This window comes from Diutina rugosa (genome assembly GCF_008704595.1).
Source record: "Diutina rugosa strain CBS 613 chromosome Unknown scaffold7_size311281, whole genome shotgun sequence".
Classification (NCBI taxonomy): Eukaryota; Fungi; Ascomycota; class Pichiomycetes; order Serinales; family Debaryomycetaceae; genus Diutina; species Diutina rugosa.
In genome coordinates, this window is record NW_022995140.1 from 174,821 (window position 1) to 191,725 (window position 16,905).

The following is a 16,905-nucleotide window of genomic DNA, read 5'->3' on the forward strand; positions in this document are numbered from 1 at the left end:
CAAACACAAAAATGGTCTCGATCACCGAGCAAACCGCCATCCTTGCCAAGTATTTGGACTTGCCCCAGAGAGGCAAGGTGTTGGCCGAATACGTGTGGATTGACTCTGAAGGCAACACCCGTCTGAAATGTAAGACGCTCGCCAAGGTGCCGTCGTCGGTCGATGACCTTCCCGAGTGGAACTTTGACGGTTCGTCCACCGGCCAAGCCCCCGGCCACAACTCCGACATCTACCTCAGACCCGTCGCCTACTACCCCGACCCCTTCAGAAAGGGCGACAACATCATCGTGTTGTGTGAGTGCTGGAACAACGACGGTACCCCTAACAAGTTCAACCACCGTCACGAATGTGCCAAGCTCATGAAGGCTCACGAAGACGAGGAGATCTGGTTCGGTCTTGAACAAGAATACACCTTGTTTGACCAATACGACAACGTCTACGCCTGGCCCCAAGGCGGGTACCCTGCCCCTCAAGGCCCTTACTACTGTGGTGTCGGTACCGGTAAGGTGTACGCCAGAGACGTCATCGAAGCCCACTACCGTGCCTGCCTCTACGCCGGCATCGACATCTCGGGTATCAACGCCGAAGTGATGCCGTCGCAATGGGAATTCCAGGTCGGTCCTTGTTCGGGTATCGAGATGGGTGACCAATTGTGGATTGCCCGTTACTTGCTTCAAAGAGTCGCCGAAGAGTTTGGCGTCAAGATCTCCTTCCACCCTAAGCCCCTCAAGGGTGACTGGAACGGTGCTGGTTGCCACACTAACGTCCTGACCAAGCTGATGAGACAGCCCGGCGGGATGAAGCTGATTGAGCTGGCTCTCGCCAAGCTTGCCAAGAGACACAAGGAACACATGTTGCTCTATGGGTCCGACAACGACCAGAGATTGACTGGTCGCCACGAAACCGCGTCGATGGAAGCGTTCTCGTCCGGTGTTGCCAACAGAGGCGCCTCGGTGAGAATCCCTCGTTCGGTGGCCAAGGAAGGCTACGGCTACTTCGAAGACAGACGTCCCGCCTCCAACATTGACCCTTACCTCGTCACCGGTATCATGGTGGAAACCATCTGTGGTCTGATTCCCGACGCCGACATGTCGAAGGAATTTGCCAGAGAAACCGCTGACATGTAAATGGCATTAATTTAATGACAAACTGTATTTTGTACACTAGATATGGAGTAATGAGCATAACCGAAAACGATTGATTCCTTCTGTAGCCCTAGACGCTCTCGCCCCCTCCCCGCCTCTCGCCGCTTTTCGCAACCGCGGTAAGCCTAATTCGGTAGCTATTCTTAGTTTTGGGCGTCAGACTCGGATTGTGCCTAATTAATTAGGAGACGTGATGAGTCAATCTCGCAGTCCGGATTCGCCGGGTGCGAAAACCCGAGCCCTTCGGAACTACACGTCCACGCCACCCGGCTATGCGCTATCTGGACAGTGACCACAGACACCCAGCGCTGTCTGAGACCGCTGAGTGTTGTGACCAGGCCCAGTGTTCAAAGTCGCTTTACATCGTACTTGGGCAAAGAAGAAAATAGACCAGTTGCAGGAAAAAAGCAATCTTTTTACCCTTAACGGGTTTCGCAACTGGCTACGGGTGACGTGATGTGCCAGCAATAAAACCTTCCATCTGGTTTATTGCCAAGAGGGGTGCAAATGAAAACAAAAAAGAAATGGCGCAGGAGACCCGCAAGGCTGGAGTCCTCCCAGTCCTCGCATGCGACGTCCCCCGGGTGTCGCTTGCCGATCGGGAGTGGCAGCACGGTGTTGTTGAGAATCCTGGTAACGACGAACGCCGCAGCCTGCGGCAGTATTTACTGACAGTGACCGCCCAGACCTGCACGCTTAAGACAGGTGTTGCCTTCGCCCGTCAACCCAGCAGCACCAAGCGTGTACACTACCTAGAAAAACACGTCATCCGTTGACGTCACGAGGAAAAAAAAATTTCACCTCTTTGTGCTGGGTTTGATTTTTAGGTGGCGACGGTGCGAAGAAGCGGAGGGGCGATCTGTGTTCGAGAAGCTTTCAATCCTGCATGACGCGACTTCCAAAGAAGGCTCAGCGTGATTGATTTTAGCAGTCACTAGCGATACCAAACATACAGAACATTATCAAATTATATTAGGGTGATCATCTATTATATGGGGATGTTACAGTAGTTTTCATCTGTAAAGGCTATTATAGAAGACTTTGTAGTGGACTGGCTACCATCTTGAAAAAAAAAAAAAAAAANTGACGTGCAAGCCTCCAAATGGTGTCATGATTGAGGTGGGGTTCTCAAATAAAGGGGAAAATTACTCCATATCCACAGGGCATCGAACCCTGATCTCTCCTTTTGAGGTTATGTGGGACATTTACCTCATGGCTAAAAATGGTCTGAACCAAACAGTTGGATAACTCTGTAGTTTGAATTGAAAACTAGGGAAAAAGATTTGCCAATGGCACAACACTATTAAATTTATTCTTTTTTGCTAATCTGCGTTCATATTTATGTAGTCTTCTCAAAATTTGAATACGCCTTCATTCAATATCAGTTGAAATAAGACATCATAAGTCGATACCCGTGGATCGTAGAAGTCAAATATGGTCCCGTTCATGGTTATTACAAGTACTATATGCGTACCTCATAGCCCAAATGACACAACTCAGCCAATTCAATAATATCGCCAAAAGTTTCACTATTTTCCTGTATATAGTGTATAGTAGGAAAACGTTTAGTTCTTTAAGACTCAATTTTCAAAATCGCCGGTCTAGTATAGTGGTTAGTACGGTTCGTTGTGGAAACACAACCCCGAACAAACCCAGGTTCGATTCCTGGGGCCGGCAACATTTTTTCAAATTAACCCTTATCCTGTACACGTCTCTATTTTTGATGCAATCAGGCGAATGCTGATTAAATCTTGTTTTCTAAGTTTAGGTTGTCAGCGTTTTAATGATAATTGCGGCGTAGCCGATTGTGTGTTGGCGCCGCACTGTTATCGCAAAATTAGCTGTACCACCAACCATGGCCGAATATGTATGTGTGCGAGTATTACCACACCCAATTGGAATTAATAATGATACTAACAGTTAGACTCCATTAGTCGTGGACTCTGGGTTCTTGTCAGACTTGAAGAAGTCGATTCGTGAGCGCATCATCCCATGGGAGGGTCTCGCTCGTTCGGGCACGATTAGCGAGGACGACGCCTCCAATATCAAGCTTTTGGAGAAAAGCCAAGGCGACCAGCGTGCCCAAGTGGTCACTAGTCAATTAGACGGTTACGTCCACACTTTACTCGATGTGTTGAATAAAGTTGCCGACCTGGGGAAGACCGACGTCCAAAAGAACGTGTTGACGGTAATCAACGACTTGTTGTTGTCAAGTGCAGACTTCTTGAATGCTACGGTGAAATCTCAGGATCCTTATTCTCTGTTCATCAAAGTTCTTAAGGGGAAGAACGACCCTGCAGTGGATGTGCTTGCCTTGTACGACTTGACGATTTTGATGAGCAAGGCTGCCAAATCTGGCAACAACGAACCTTCTAATGACTTTTTGGTTACTGTGTTCGATCGTCTTAGCCAGTTCATCGGCTCGAAAGACGCCAACTACCAATCACTTGCAGTTCAATTGTTGCAAGAATTGCTCATCACTAAATCGTACAAGCAAGTGTACGCTGACAATCATATGGTGCAAAACTATAAACCACTTGATGATTTGATCGCTCAGCTGGCAAAGCAGGCGGTCGGGTTGCAATTGCTGTACAACGTGCTTGTCACCACGTGGGTGTTGTCGTTTTCGGCATCCATCAACAAGGTGTTGGTGCGTAACTATCCAGACTTGATTGGACTGTTGTTACAAATCGCGAAAGATCTGATTAAACTTAAGATTGTCAGAATCTCGGTGGCTATCTTACGTAACTTTGTTGAGATCGCCGAATCCGCTGACAGTCAGTTCCAAATCATCAAATTGTTGATGTTTAACGATGCCCTACTGACGCTTAAAGTGTTGCGTGAACGTAAGTTTGCCGCCAACTCGAGTGATGAAGAATTGGCCAGTGACTTGGCCTATTTGAGCGAGAAACTAGAAGAGATCGTCCAAACCAAATTAACTTCGCTAGACGAATATTTGACTGAATTGGAAAACCCCAATTTGTTGTCATGGGCACTGCCAACGCACAAGTCGCAAGATTTCTGGATGGAAAATGCTGGCAAGTTCAAGGATAACAACTACAAACTTGTCAATCGCGTATTTGATCTCTTAGCTGACTCCAAGGTGCTGACATCCGGTAAAGTGATTCTTTTGAATGATGTCCAACATCTCATTAAGAACTTGGGCAGTGACTTGATAACATACATCAACACCAAAAACGGTGGTCGTGACAAGTTGTTGGTGATGAACTTGTTGGAAAATAGCAATGGCGATAATGAACTCAAGTACCAGGCATTGAAGACGATTCAAATGCTTGTGGGACACGACTTCTAGACGCACTCTACCCACAGTGGTGTCAAAAGTTACTATAGGTGAATATACACAAGTGTATTGTCAGAAAATGTAGTTAGATCGATATACTTTATGTATAATAGTACCTGTTAGTGTGAGCCTATCTGTTGTATAGTTCACTAACCCGGGCTCACAACTGTATGATTATTCGAACTGAGACGCGCCCTACCGCACCTCAACCCGCGTATATCCATGTCAACATCGTCGGCAAAAACTGCCCGACGGTGGCGGCACCTTCTAACACTGTACGAGAAGGATGATTATGTGCATCTGTGGCCAGAGAAAGTCCGCACCGTACTCGCCGAGCATGGCTTTGCCTACAGTCCCATCAAGGCCAACCGCAACCGGCTTCGATGTGTGTTTTGCAAACAGCATGAGACCTACGACGAGAACAGTGGGACACCGGGTGTACTACAGGATCATTTGAGCTCCCATCCTGAATGCCATGCCCTGTTAATAGCCATGGCCCTGCTTAATGAGCACCTGTCCGCGAGTGAGCGTATCACCCGGTTTCAGAGTCTGGGAAATAGCGCAATAACTGAACCGTTTGCTCACTCCAGTCTACTATGGCGACTTGACCTGTTCCGTGATTTTGCCAAGCTACCACCAGGGTGTCCTACGCCCCGTCAAATGGCCGAAGCAGGGTTTATCTTCAGCCAAGCGAGACCTGATCAAGTGTACTGTATATATTGTGGGCTTGCTTTGGACAGCTGGGAAGTGGGTGATGACCCCATTGTTGAACACGCGAACCACCACCTGGGATACTGCTTTTATTTGAGAACCTTTCGTCAATTGGAGGAACTCAATTCAGAGGATAGCGAGGTGGTAAATTTGGAGGAGATAGAGCCTCGCCTGGATATACGAAAATCTCTGGGTACAACAGCGGATCCCGATGTAACCTCAGATGCCCTGAACTCCGCTGTAGCTGACAGTGCGGACGAAAGTGTGCCTCAAGAGGTGTCCATCAATCCAGTTGATGAACCCTCGAACGGCGTGAACCTATCAAAGAGTTCGAATTCGCCTGATGAAATCAATATGGAGGACCCACCAGTGGATAGTCTAGACCTGCCAGATCATAATGACTTTAATGACGCCCCTCTGCCTGAGAACGTTGCGAATGAGATAATTGCCTCGCCAAAACATAGTAACTCATTCAAGATCGTCAAATCGCCAAAATCCTCAAGGGTCAATAACTATGAGTCTGACGGTCCCCATAGTGTATCGCAGACGTCTCGGCCTTCGCTCGTACCGCCCACAGCTTTTCTCAGAGCATCACTGGAAGCGCCTCTGCGAATTGGACACCGTTCTCGACGGTATCACAATCACGCTCGTCCTGACACGCTGAACGATAAGTACTGGGACAAAAAGCCGGATTTGGCCTTACTCACAAGTCTTTTGGCAGTGCCGGCACCCAATGAGACAACACCATTTCAAACTCAGCAAATTCTGCCTGCGAAACAACCAGTATCATCCTTTCTGCTTGGCCTCTCGGGTATTGATGAGCCTCCTGAAGCAGGACAGGATTATGAGGCAGATTACGACTCTCCGCTTAAAAAATCCCTAGGCCGGCCGAAGTCGCGAGTCCCTGATTCACCACTAAAAGGGCGCAGGAAGCTTTTTGGTGGAAGGTCACCTTCTCCATCCAATGTGCGTGAGAAAGAGAGTTCGCCGCCATTTTTTGTTCACCCTCAAAGTTCGCCTAATTTGAACGGTGAGAGCGTTTCTCAGGAGCGTGATCAGAGCGAAGCTGACAATCATGGGGATGATTTTGGTCCCGATCTTTTCTCTGATCAAAATGAGGATGAAAACAGTGACATGACAGAGGATATTGCTAATATGAGAATCGTGGCCGAAGAACGAAGATCGGTTTTTCATGATACTTCTGATGAGTCTCGCACTAATGAAACCCCGGTCAAGGTTTCTACTTATGAACCCCCTCGTGATGAATATCCCCATGATGAAGTCCCCCGTGGTGAACCTCCCGTCGATGATTCCAATGATGTCGACTCCAATATGAAAACTTTATCAAATGTCTGTGAGCCCCAAGGTACCTCAAATGCGATGGATGCGATGGATGAAGAGAAATCTGAGACGATGGATGTTCCCCCTGCTCATGCAAGCAGTGCTGCTCAACCAACTTCTTTGCTGAAACTGTCTAAATCCCAGAACAAGGTTACAAAACCAAAGAAGAGAGGACGACCTAAAAAAAGTAAAACATCGATTGTTGATCAGGATGCGGTGAGTCTTTCCCTTGAAACAAAGACTGAAGTGGATACCATACCGCGTAAAAGAGGCCGGCCCAAGAGAACTCTCGTTCCCTCAGCCATTGCCGTTGACGACAAAAGCGATGAACGATCGTCTGTTTTAGCTAGTGATGAGATTTCTGGCAAATTGAGAAACCGGGGACACCTCAAAAAAGTAGGAGAGCCGGAAACCATGGAGGAAAACCAGTCAACTATTGAAGAGATCACCGAAAAACAAGGACTGGGGCGTTCAAGAAGAGGAAACCGCCGGTACGCTGCTACAAAAGGCGTTGTTTTAAGTAAACTGCTTCATGATCAAGATTCTCAAGAACAGGATTTGATCCAAAGGGGTGCTACGTCAACTATCGATGCTGTTGCCACTCCTGCGGGCCTCACCAATGAAATTGCAACTGTGCTGACTCAACCTGACCACGTTGACAAAAATGAAGCTTCAAAGATACCTGAGGAGATTAATTCGACCGATGCTACAGCCAATCCTGAGGCAAAGCCAAAGAAAAGAGGAAGAGGAAGACCTAGAAAAGTGAAAGAAGTGGCGATCACGCGAGACGATGCACAAATAGCAGAGGAGAAAGTGCCAGCATCAGATGCAAAAGTTGCTGAAGTCTCGGATCAAATAAATCGTCCCAAAAGAACACGTCGTAAGCCAGCGAGAGAGGCTGAACATCAAGGACTGGGCACCACCTTAGAAAGCGAGAAGTTGGTGAACACTAATCAGAATGTGCAACAAAATAAGGAGGTACTGCTTAGTCAAATCTCAAACCAGGATGGCATGAACTCTCTTAATGACTCAACGACGCGCAAGTCGGTTAACGCATCCCCGCGAGTAACTTCCTCGTCCCTTCATGATGAGGCGATGGATGGAATTGGCCATGTCGAACTTCAGAAGTTAGCAAGTGAACCCCATAGTCCACATTCGGATATTGAGCCCATTGAAGTTGACGAAGTCGATCTTGATCAATTGCGCACTTCAAAACAATATGCTGAACGAGTAGGGACGGAAGATTCTAGTATTAACACTAATCTCCATGAGAAACAGCGCCTTGAAGCCAAAATTGCTGAACCAGATCGCTCAGAAGCTAAGGGTCCAGTGGCTGCACGTGTTGAGACTACAGTAGAATCTGATCAAGAGGCAGTTGAGAGGGAAAGAGAGCGTCAAGAGGTTCAGCGGCAGGAGGCTGAGCGGCAGGAGGCTAAGCGTCAAGAGGAGGAACGCCTTGAGAAGGAACGCCTTGAGAAGGAACGCCTTGAGAAGGAACGCCTTGAGAAGGAACGCCTTGAGAAGGAACGCCTTGAGAAGGAACGTCAAGAAAAGGAACGTTTTGAGATGGAGCGTCTTGAGATGGAACTTCAGGATAAGGAGCGTCAAGAGAAGGAACGCCTTGAGAAGGAACGCCTTGAGAAAGAACGCCTTGAGAAAGAACGTCAAGAAAAGGAACAGCAGGAGAAGGTACGCCTTGAGAAGGAACAACAGGAGACGGAGCGTCAAGAGAAGGAACGTCAAGAGAAGGAACGTCAAGAGAAGGAGCGTCAAGAGAAGGAGCGTCAAGAAGCCGAGCGTTTTTATTTGAATGAGCTAGCTCACGAGTCTGATCTGATCGTTGCGTCCGACTCAAGCGTCTCTTACAAGGATGTTCATCAATCACCTTCTCGCTTCTCACAAGAAGAACACGTTGAGGTATCAGAATTTCGAGACAGCCGGCTTCATCTTGAGATCTCAGGTAAAGATGAACATGTGGATTTTACGCACGAAGTTTATGCGGACAATCACTCTGAAGGTTCGCGGAAAGACCTGTGGTCACAAACTCCATATGAGGGTCACTTAGTGCTTGAAGATTTCGTCAACATACCCGCTGATGAGCCGAATATCGACGCTGACATAGTGCACCAACGATCAGAGCCTCAGTATCCTCGAGCGATTCATCCGATTTCCACAGACGTTGGCAATCAAGCTGACAGAAATATCAAACAGGCCCAGAAGGTGAATGGCGCAGTGCAATCCGAGGTGCCGCCAGTCTTCGACGAAACCATGGCCACATTTTTCCCGTTGCCGATAGACCTGTCGCGGGAATCTAGCTCCTTATCGTCTCTGCCTATACGTGTCGGTGCCGACGTCTCCGAGGCGGCAAATGCTAGTAAGTCTCCGATTGTTGGACCTTATTCCTCAAGTGATGACTTGAGTGAATCGGAGTTGCATGATGATGTTATGAATCCATCTGGCAAGCGGCACGAGAGTTGGCGAAAACGTCGCACGAGTGATGCTAGTGAATCTCCAACTAAAAAGCTGAAATCGCCAGCTTTGACTGAAGTTGAAAATACAGGTGTACTCGATGTTGTCACATATAAACGCGCGGAGACTGGTCTGGATCGGTATTCTGAGGACTCATCAGATGAGTCAATCATTGCGTCACCTAAGGCTGACCACCGGGAAGCAACAAACAAGGCAAGCAGGCTTCCATCATATACGGTTTCTTCGCCGAGATCACCCAAGTTGAGGGAAGATTCACAATCTAGATTATCATGGGGAGCACGAATTGAAGAACTTCACGATGAGAAAGAGTCACAGAAGGAACCGACGCTATTGGAAAATAAAGAGGAGGAAGTCAATGGAAAGCTCATTATTATCAGCGACAGTGAGGATGAGATTGTGAGAGCTAAAAATGGTTCTCATGAAGGTTCTAAGCATGGCACAGACTCTAACTCATCCGAGATTGATCCATTCGACTTCACACATTGGAGCCAAGAGGATGAGCTGGTGGAACCTACCCACCAGAGTAATGTTCTGTTGCATTCCATTGATCGCAATCGCAATGAGAACCTCGTCAGTTCAGTTCTGCCTAACAAATCATCATTTGATCTTTCGGTGAAGGATAGTGGTTCCAGAAGTCGTCATGATACCAGTCATGGTTCTAATAAATCCATATTGGATGAGTTATCGATGGTGTCTATACCTCGTGGATCCATAACGAGAGCGCTGCCGCCTACTCATGCACCACCGACCACGGCATCTGATGTGAGAAAGGTTCTGTTTCGGGAACAACCCGAATTGAAAGCTCCGAAACTTCGCGAAAGCGAACGTTTGATGGCAAAATATGGTCTGGCAATCAATACGCCCCGTCGGCGACGCCCTCGTTCCTCACTGGCAGCATTTTCGCCGATCGACTTTGACTTGGCCACAGCGTCTACGCCGAAACGACACCATGACGACCCGCCTTTGCCTGAGGAGCCGTTTGATGAAGTATTGAAGCTGCACCAGCAAAATTTGAATCGAGTTGAGGCTATATCCAGCTACTTGCGACTGGTGGTGCATACACCTTACAGTCTTCATGACGATGCCGACGGCGTGCTCTCAAGTTTTGTGGCAGGAATGCCGGAGCATGAGAAAGAGATGACTATTGAAGAGTGGATAAACCACATGGCAAAAATCACCTGCAATAACGTGGGTGAAGAAGTCGAGCAATTGACGAAAGTTTACGAAAAGCATTATTACCAAGGGCTCTCCTGGCTTGAGGCACTTGAGACAGATGACTAATACCCCTAATGATAACATATTTATAGAATGTACCATAGTAATGATAATGATTAACGAAATAATTTTGTCTGATGTTATCTGTATTATTGATGGTTAAATTAAGTTTTGGCTTCAGACTTGAGCCACCACAGCACCATCGGCCCGCAAGTCCAGCCCACCGGCATATACAAATCTGCCATCTTTAGTCTTAGTTTTCGTAATGATTTGTGCTCGACCAAAAAGTGACCGATTATACCCTTGAGGATTCATCGTCTTGTGGCCCATTTCCTGTAACTGCTTGATAGTTTCCTCAGGAATACCCTCTTCCAAGGCAACCACAGTCCCAGTGGTGTGAATGGGTCCATGAGACCCTCGGCCCCGGTCAGTTTTGGCGTCGTAATCGGATTCAAGCACGAAGCGAGGCAGGTCAATCAGCTGTTGGGGCGTCATTCCAAATACAAGCATGTTCATGACATGTTGTACGTGACACACTGGTTGAGCAAACCCACCCATATTGCCAAACAGAGCATATAATGACCCGTCGTCATTGGTAATCAACCCGGGAATAATGGTGTGGTAGGGTCGCTTCAACCCTTCCAAATGATTGGGGGCTCCTTTAGTCAAGTTGAAACCGGCACCACGATTGTGCAAACAGAATCCTTTGTCGCCAACAACAATACCGGTGCCGAAACCCTCAAAGACAGAGTTAATGAATGAGCAAGCATTGCCATCCTTGTCTGCCACCGACAAATACACCGTGTCACTCTTATACTTTGGATCGGGGACACCAAAGGTATAGTCACTCCCCGGTTGGGAAGCGCTGAGCATCTCTGCCCGCCGACCTAAGTATTCAGACGACAACAAGGCGGTAACGGGAATTTTGTGGAACTCCATGTCGCAGACGTATTCTTCAGAATCGTGGAAAGCCAATTTGCACGCTTCGATAAGTACGTGAAGGTATTCCGCCGAGTTGTGCTCCATATTGTGCATGTTAATTTTGCCTTGGTGCTGAAGTTCTTGGATCACTCCCAAAGCAAGCTGAGCAACAAGACCGTGGCCATTAGGAGGGATTTCCCACACTTTTTTCCCTTTGAAATCAAGCCCCACGGGGTCGACAAACGTCGACTTGTGGTTAGCCAAATCCTCAAGGGTCAACTTGTGGCCCTTGGCTTGCACGGTATTGACGATGGCTTCGGCGATTTCTCCAGTATAGAATGCCAGCTTACCGTGCTTAGCGATTTTCTCCAAGGTGACGGCCACCTCTTCATTGTACACTAAGTCACCTTCCTGAGGAGCTTTGCCGTCAAACAAAAAGGGATTGGGTGCGTTGGGTTTGTTTTGTCTTTGGAGCTTCCCCACTTCACGTTGCCAGAGATTGGCGGCGATTTCGTGGACCACAAACCCATCACGAGCAAGACGAATGGCGGGGGCGAGGATCTGCTCAAACGTCACCTTGCCCGAACCCCACAACTCGTAGGCATCATACCAACCGGCAATGGCCCCGGGGACGGTAACTGCAAACACCGACTCGTACGGTATGCGCTTGGCGTCGGCGCCAAGTTTCGATTTGACGTAGTCAATGTCGATGTCCTTGGCAGCTCTGCCCGTCCCATTGAGCCCCATGATCTCGCCATCTTTGTAGAAGATGGCGAAGCAGTCACCGCCAATCCCCGTCGATGAAGGCTCGGTGACACAAAGGGCCGCCAGGGCGGCGATGGCAGCGTCGACACAGTTTCCACCCAAGTCGAGGATCTCGAGGCCGGCGGCATTGGCTAACGGCTGCAGCAGCGCCACCATCCCCTTGGTGGAGTAGACGGTGGATCTTCTCGAGGGGAACTTCATAAACTCACTCTCCATGACGGAAGGCTGGGGACGTCGACCAGGTTTGTGGGGAATCTTTATACGGCTATCACTGCCTGCACATAAACTATGACTCCACTCGAGGCCCAAGCGGCGGGGCACCACGTCGTACAGATCGGGCCGGTCGATTCGTGCATATAGGCGTTGAGGTGGATATTCACCAGGCGGGGCTCGCAATGCGCGCCACCATCCCACTAGTTGCGGTATGGGGGTACACCAGCTATGGGACATCCTCGGTCCTACCGCACGTCCCGTGCGTCTCGAGCTGCTTCTGCGCAAGCGGTTGGCGGTGGATGCGTCGATCTGGATCTACCAGTTCCTCAAAGCCGTGCGTGATGCCGAGGGCAACTCCATCGGGCCGAGTCACATCGTGGGGTTCTTCCGCCGTATTTGCAAGTTGTTGTACTACGGCATCCTCCCGGTGTTCGTGTTTGATGGTGGGGCACCCGCCCTTAAGCGGGAGACCCTTGCCCTACGCAAAAAGCGCCGGGAGCACCAGGCTGAATCGAAGCGTCACACCGCCCAGAAGCTTTTAGCAATGCAATTGCACAGCTCACGACTGAACAAGAACAACTATTATGATAACCCCATGACTTCAACCGATGCACCACCACCATCGAAGCGGTTTCGTAAGCAGGACGACTTCCACTTGCCCACTTTATATGAGTTTCGAACTCTGGATCGCGATGAGCGCGTACTCAGAGGCGAAGGGGTACCTCATCAGGACAATTATGACTTTGACATTGTCGATGGGATAAATATCAATACGGTAGACCCAGAGTCCAAGGAGTTCGCTCAGCTTGCGAAGGAAACCCAGTATATGATTTTGTCTCATTTGCGTCTCAAACTGCGGTTGCGTATGGGGTACCGTAAGGAAGACTTGGAGGATATGTTCCCCGACCTGTACGATTTCCTGAGATTCCAAATAAAGCAAGTTCAAAAGCGTAACTTTTACACTCAGCGGCTTATGGAAGCGTCAGGCATGAGTGGTGATAATACTCTCAGCACTCATAGAGTTGCAGGGGAACAGGACAGAGAGTATCAACTTGTGAAGAGTGAAAACGGGTGGACCCTCTCACTTGGTGGGAAAAACTCAGCATCTCTGCCGATTCAATTGGACGAATACGGTAATGAGATCAAATCCAACCCGTCCCTGTCTCCTATAAAACTGTCCCCAGTTAAGCGATCCCCAAGCAAACTTCATTCGTCCCCAACTAAGGTTGTCGCTCTCTCCTCAGATAGCGAACAAAGGGATGCTGATAATCTAGATGCCATCAATCAGTTATATGCTCAGATGAATGACTCCGACGAAGAGAAGAAAGAACCATCGCCAACACCAGCTTACATTCCCAAATTAACTGACTTCGCTCCACAAACAGAGACATACACAGAGCCGCCGTTGAAGACCGAGACGGAAGATGTACAGTTAAAGGAGGAAAACGACGATGACGACGATTTCGCATTCGGTCTGTCGCTTCTTGCTGCCCCTGCTCAGTCCAAGTCCAATCCACTGCAAGACAAAATCGAAGAGGATGATGATGATGATGATTTCGAAGACGTTCCACTCCACGAAGCACAAATCGATGAAGTGATAATCGACAATGGAAGTCCCAAAAAGACTTTGGACAATGAGGTGAAGCCGAAACATGATGCTGGCGTGCCTGTAGGCAACGCTACTATCGAAAAGACCTCAGCGGAGGCGATGTCTTTTGAAGTTGAAGATAATGGTCAATTCGATCTGGAGCCAATTGAGGTGCTACAAGTGGATGAAAAGTTTGAACAAGGTGGTGATGAAGTCGTCGAAGTCGATAACGGTGGGAGCGATTCAAAACCGGAGAAGATTGAGACTACCTCGCAATCCAAACCTATCACACTTCCACCTACTGAGCCTCTCAATCCTCCTGATTCTACAACTGTTGATTCTGATGACAACGAGCTGAATCTTCCCCAGTCTCTGCCAGTCTCAAGAAATCCTGATTGGTTTAGCCAAGACCTCAATAATCCTCACATGCCACGGCAGACAGTTGCGAGTAAGGAAATGACAAAACCTAGTACTAGCAGCAACGCAGATGGTTTGATCTCATGGGGTGAAGCTCAGGAACTTTTGGAAGACGACGACGTCGAAGACTCCACGTTCGAAGCAGATGACATCCAGGAAGTTGACCCTGCTATCGAAAAACTTTTACCTCTGTCACCTGCCAAAGAAGACCTCCCCCTGTCTGAATTGCAAGCCCCAGCTGAGGTGGTTGATTACGAGTTCGAGGAGGAAGAGGAGGACGAAATCGCAAAGAACCTTGCAGCTGAAGAGAATTTACATGAAAAGTTCAATCAGCAAATGGCAGACACTTATCGACTGACCAACAAGACGTCCAATTCATCAATCCAAGCAAAGCAGTTGCTTCAAGAAAAAATTGCACGGGCTAAGCGTGATTCAGATGAGGTGACTCAAAATATGGTATTAGATGTGCAAGACCTCTTGTCTAGGTTCGGTATACCATTCATTGTTGCACCCATGGAAGCTGAGGCGCAATGCGCTGAGCTTCAACAATTGGGACTTGTTGATGGAATTATAACGGATGACAGTGATTGTTTCTTGTTCAATGGCACGAAGGTGTACAAGAATATGTTCAACCAAACTAAATATGTTGAGTGCTATCAACTTCCCGAAATTGATGACAAGTTGGGCCTCAGTCGGGATAAGTTAATTGAGTTGGCTTTACTCTTAGGAAGCGATTACACTGAGGGAATCAAAGGTGTCGGTCCCGTTCTAGCTGTGGAAATTTTGGCTGAGTTTGGAGATCTCAAGCTGTTCAAAGAATGGTACGATCGACAATTGACAACGTCATTAACCTCGAAGCCACTGGATGAACAAACAAAGCTACAAAAAACGCTTGCGACCCGCGTCAAAACAGGTAAGCTTTCTTTGCCAGAAAACTTTCCCGATAGTGTTGTAATTCGTGCTTATACACATCCAGAGGTTGACCGTTCGAAATCACCCTTCAAGTGGGGTATTCCAAATCTTGATCGTATTCGTACATTCTTGATGTACAATGTCAACTGGTCTCAAGAGCGTGTGGATGAAATAATGGTGCCATTAGTCCAAGATCTTAACAGAAAGAAGGCTGAAGGTACGCAACTGACGCTTGGCGAATTTTTCCCTCAAGAATACTTGTCATCCAAAGAAATTAACTTGGGCAAACGGCTCAAAGCAGCAACTACAAAAATGACCAAGCGTAAAAAGAAATGACTTTATGATATTGTTATGTGTTAATGAATTGAAAATGTAAGAACTCGATCCTCCAACTTTTTAGAATTTCAGATTTTGAGAAAATTCTTTGAACTTGAATCTTGCAAATGATTTCATTCCAATTCATGATAAAACATGGATGCATGCATGAAGGTCATAGAGATTGATGGACACTTCCTGTCATATACGAACACATTTCCATTGTATTTATTGGATATTAAATTATTTTCAAAATGAAATTCGCTCGCTCATTGATAGGGCTATGTATTTTCAAAGACACTCACAACCTGAGACTGACATCAAAACATCAAAATCAACATCCGCATGCTCCTTATTTGAAAAACCATGACCTAAAAAAGCAAAAATATCAATTCAGATAGCTCTATATTGCACTGTCAAACTTAGAAAAAGCACAAGCGGGGTGTGTGGTCTAGGGGTATGATCACTGCTTTGGGTGCAGTGGGTCCTGGGTTCGAATCCCAGCACACCCCCTTCTTTTTGAATTTTTGCGAGTTGTAATATCGTGGATCAGCAGGCATATCTCCAAGAGGGTATGCGGGTAGCAAATCCCAGTTGCTAAGCCTAACGTCCCGCCCGATCAATTTCAGAAGTAATGCGGAACCACAATTCGAATAGGGGAAAATTTCAGATTAATAGCCAAACGATTACATGCTTCGTATATTTCATTATTTCTTGTTGACGACATCAGAACCTAATCTATAGTTACCAATGGCCTTGCCCCAGTTAATCTTAGATCTGGTGACTGGTAAAAGACGCCGCAAGTTTTTGAACAGCTTCTGGTTCAAGTCAGTGAATTTATCAACCACTTTGAGAGTGACATCGTTTTCAATCTTCTCGATAACCAGAACAACATCGCTTCCAGAGCCTTCAACCTTTTCGTTAAAGGTCATGCGAACATTACCTTCTTCGAAGTAGTGGATAGTGATAGCGATTTCACCAACCACTTTCGATCCGTTAATCAGATAATGACTTTTCCATTGACCACTATAGTAGTTTTCGAGGTTGTTGCGTTGCCCAATAATCACGATTTCCGTTGTCGAACCCGGCACCACAGTGAACGCATACGTCGACGGGTAGTGAGCCTCCCCGTAACGCTCCAACAGATTGACGAGGTTGGCGTCGACACCTTCGGTTTCAAAGTCTTCGATATCAATCGCCTTCAAGCCATCGACGTTGTACAACTTCTTGTTGACGTGGCAGGCGTACTTGCCTTGATGCGAGTTCCACTTGGAAGCGATTAACCCCAGAGCCACCACCCCTTGCTCGACATAGCTGTCCACGGCAGCCAGGATCGCCGCAGGGTTATCAATGATCACGTTCAAGTCCTCAACGACGTCGGCCAACTCGCCGGGAGGCGCAGAGCTCACGAGCTCGTTCACGGTCTTATTCATGGCTATCGAACAATTCGCGCACCACGCTTCAACAGTAGTCCGCGGCCGTCGGTGCGACCCCGACAAATGCAATTAGTCGTATTCTTGAGAACATTTAGTAAGATAGGTTTCAAGGGCCATGAACGAAAAGCTTATGTT

General features: G+C 47.7%; 6 protein-coding genes across 6 annotated transcripts; 4 read left to right on the plus strand and 2 right to left on the minus strand. All coding sequences in view use genetic code 12, as the record gives it.

The window, feature by feature from the left end:
- Positions 1-11: 11 nt before the first annotated feature.
- On the plus strand, positions 12-1,127 carry GLN1 (glutamate--ammonia ligase; the record flags this gene model as incomplete). Its single annotated transcript, XM_034155558.1, has 1 exon — positions 12-1,127. One exon carries the CDS (start codon positions 12-14, stop codon positions 1,125-1,127), a length of 1,116 nt encoding a protein of 371 aa, XP_034012391.1.
- A 1,873-nt stretch (positions 1,128-3,000) lies between these two features.
- On the plus strand, positions 3,001-4,458 carry VMA13 (H(+)-transporting V1 sector ATPase subunit H; the record flags this gene model as incomplete). The annotated part of the gene is made up of 2 exons (XM_034155559.1): positions 3,001-3,012; positions 3,115-4,458. The coding sequence occupies 2 exons, from the start codon at positions 3,001-3,003 to the stop codon at positions 4,456-4,458; spliced, it is 1,356 nt and encodes a 451-aa protein (XP_034012392.1).
- A 210-nt stretch (positions 4,459-4,668) lies between these two features.
- On the plus strand, positions 4,669-10,269 carry DIURU_002862 (uncharacterized protein; the record flags this gene model as incomplete). The annotated part of the gene is made up of 1 exon (XM_034155560.1): positions 4,669-10,269. The coding sequence occupies one exon, from the start codon at positions 4,669-4,671 to the stop codon at positions 10,267-10,269; it is 5,601 nt and encodes a 1,866-aa protein (XP_034012393.1).
- A 111-nt stretch (positions 10,270-10,380) lies between these two features.
- ECM38 (Ecm38p) lies at positions 10,381-12,045 on the minus strand (the record flags this gene model as incomplete). The annotated part of the gene is made up of 1 exon (XM_034155561.1): positions 10,381-12,045. One exon carries the CDS (start codon positions 12,043-12,045, stop codon positions 10,381-10,383), a length of 1,665 nt encoding a protein of 554 aa, XP_034012394.1.
- A 268-nt stretch (positions 12,046-12,313) lies between these two features.
- Positions 12,314-15,355, plus strand: RAD2 (ssDNA endodeoxyribonuclease; the record flags this gene model as incomplete). Its single annotated transcript, XM_034155562.1, has 1 exon — positions 12,314-15,355. One exon carries the CDS (start codon positions 12,314-12,316, stop codon positions 15,353-15,355), a length of 3,042 nt encoding a protein of 1,013 aa, XP_034012395.1.
- Positions 15,356-16,041: 686 nt separating this feature from the next.
- On the minus strand, positions 16,042-16,767 carry DIURU_002865 (uncharacterized protein; the record flags this gene model as incomplete). The annotated part of the gene is made up of 1 exon (XM_034155563.1): positions 16,042-16,767. One exon carries the CDS (start codon positions 16,765-16,767, stop codon positions 16,042-16,044), a length of 726 nt encoding a protein of 241 aa, XP_034012396.1.
- Between the last annotated feature and the right edge of the window lie 138 nt (positions 16,768-16,905).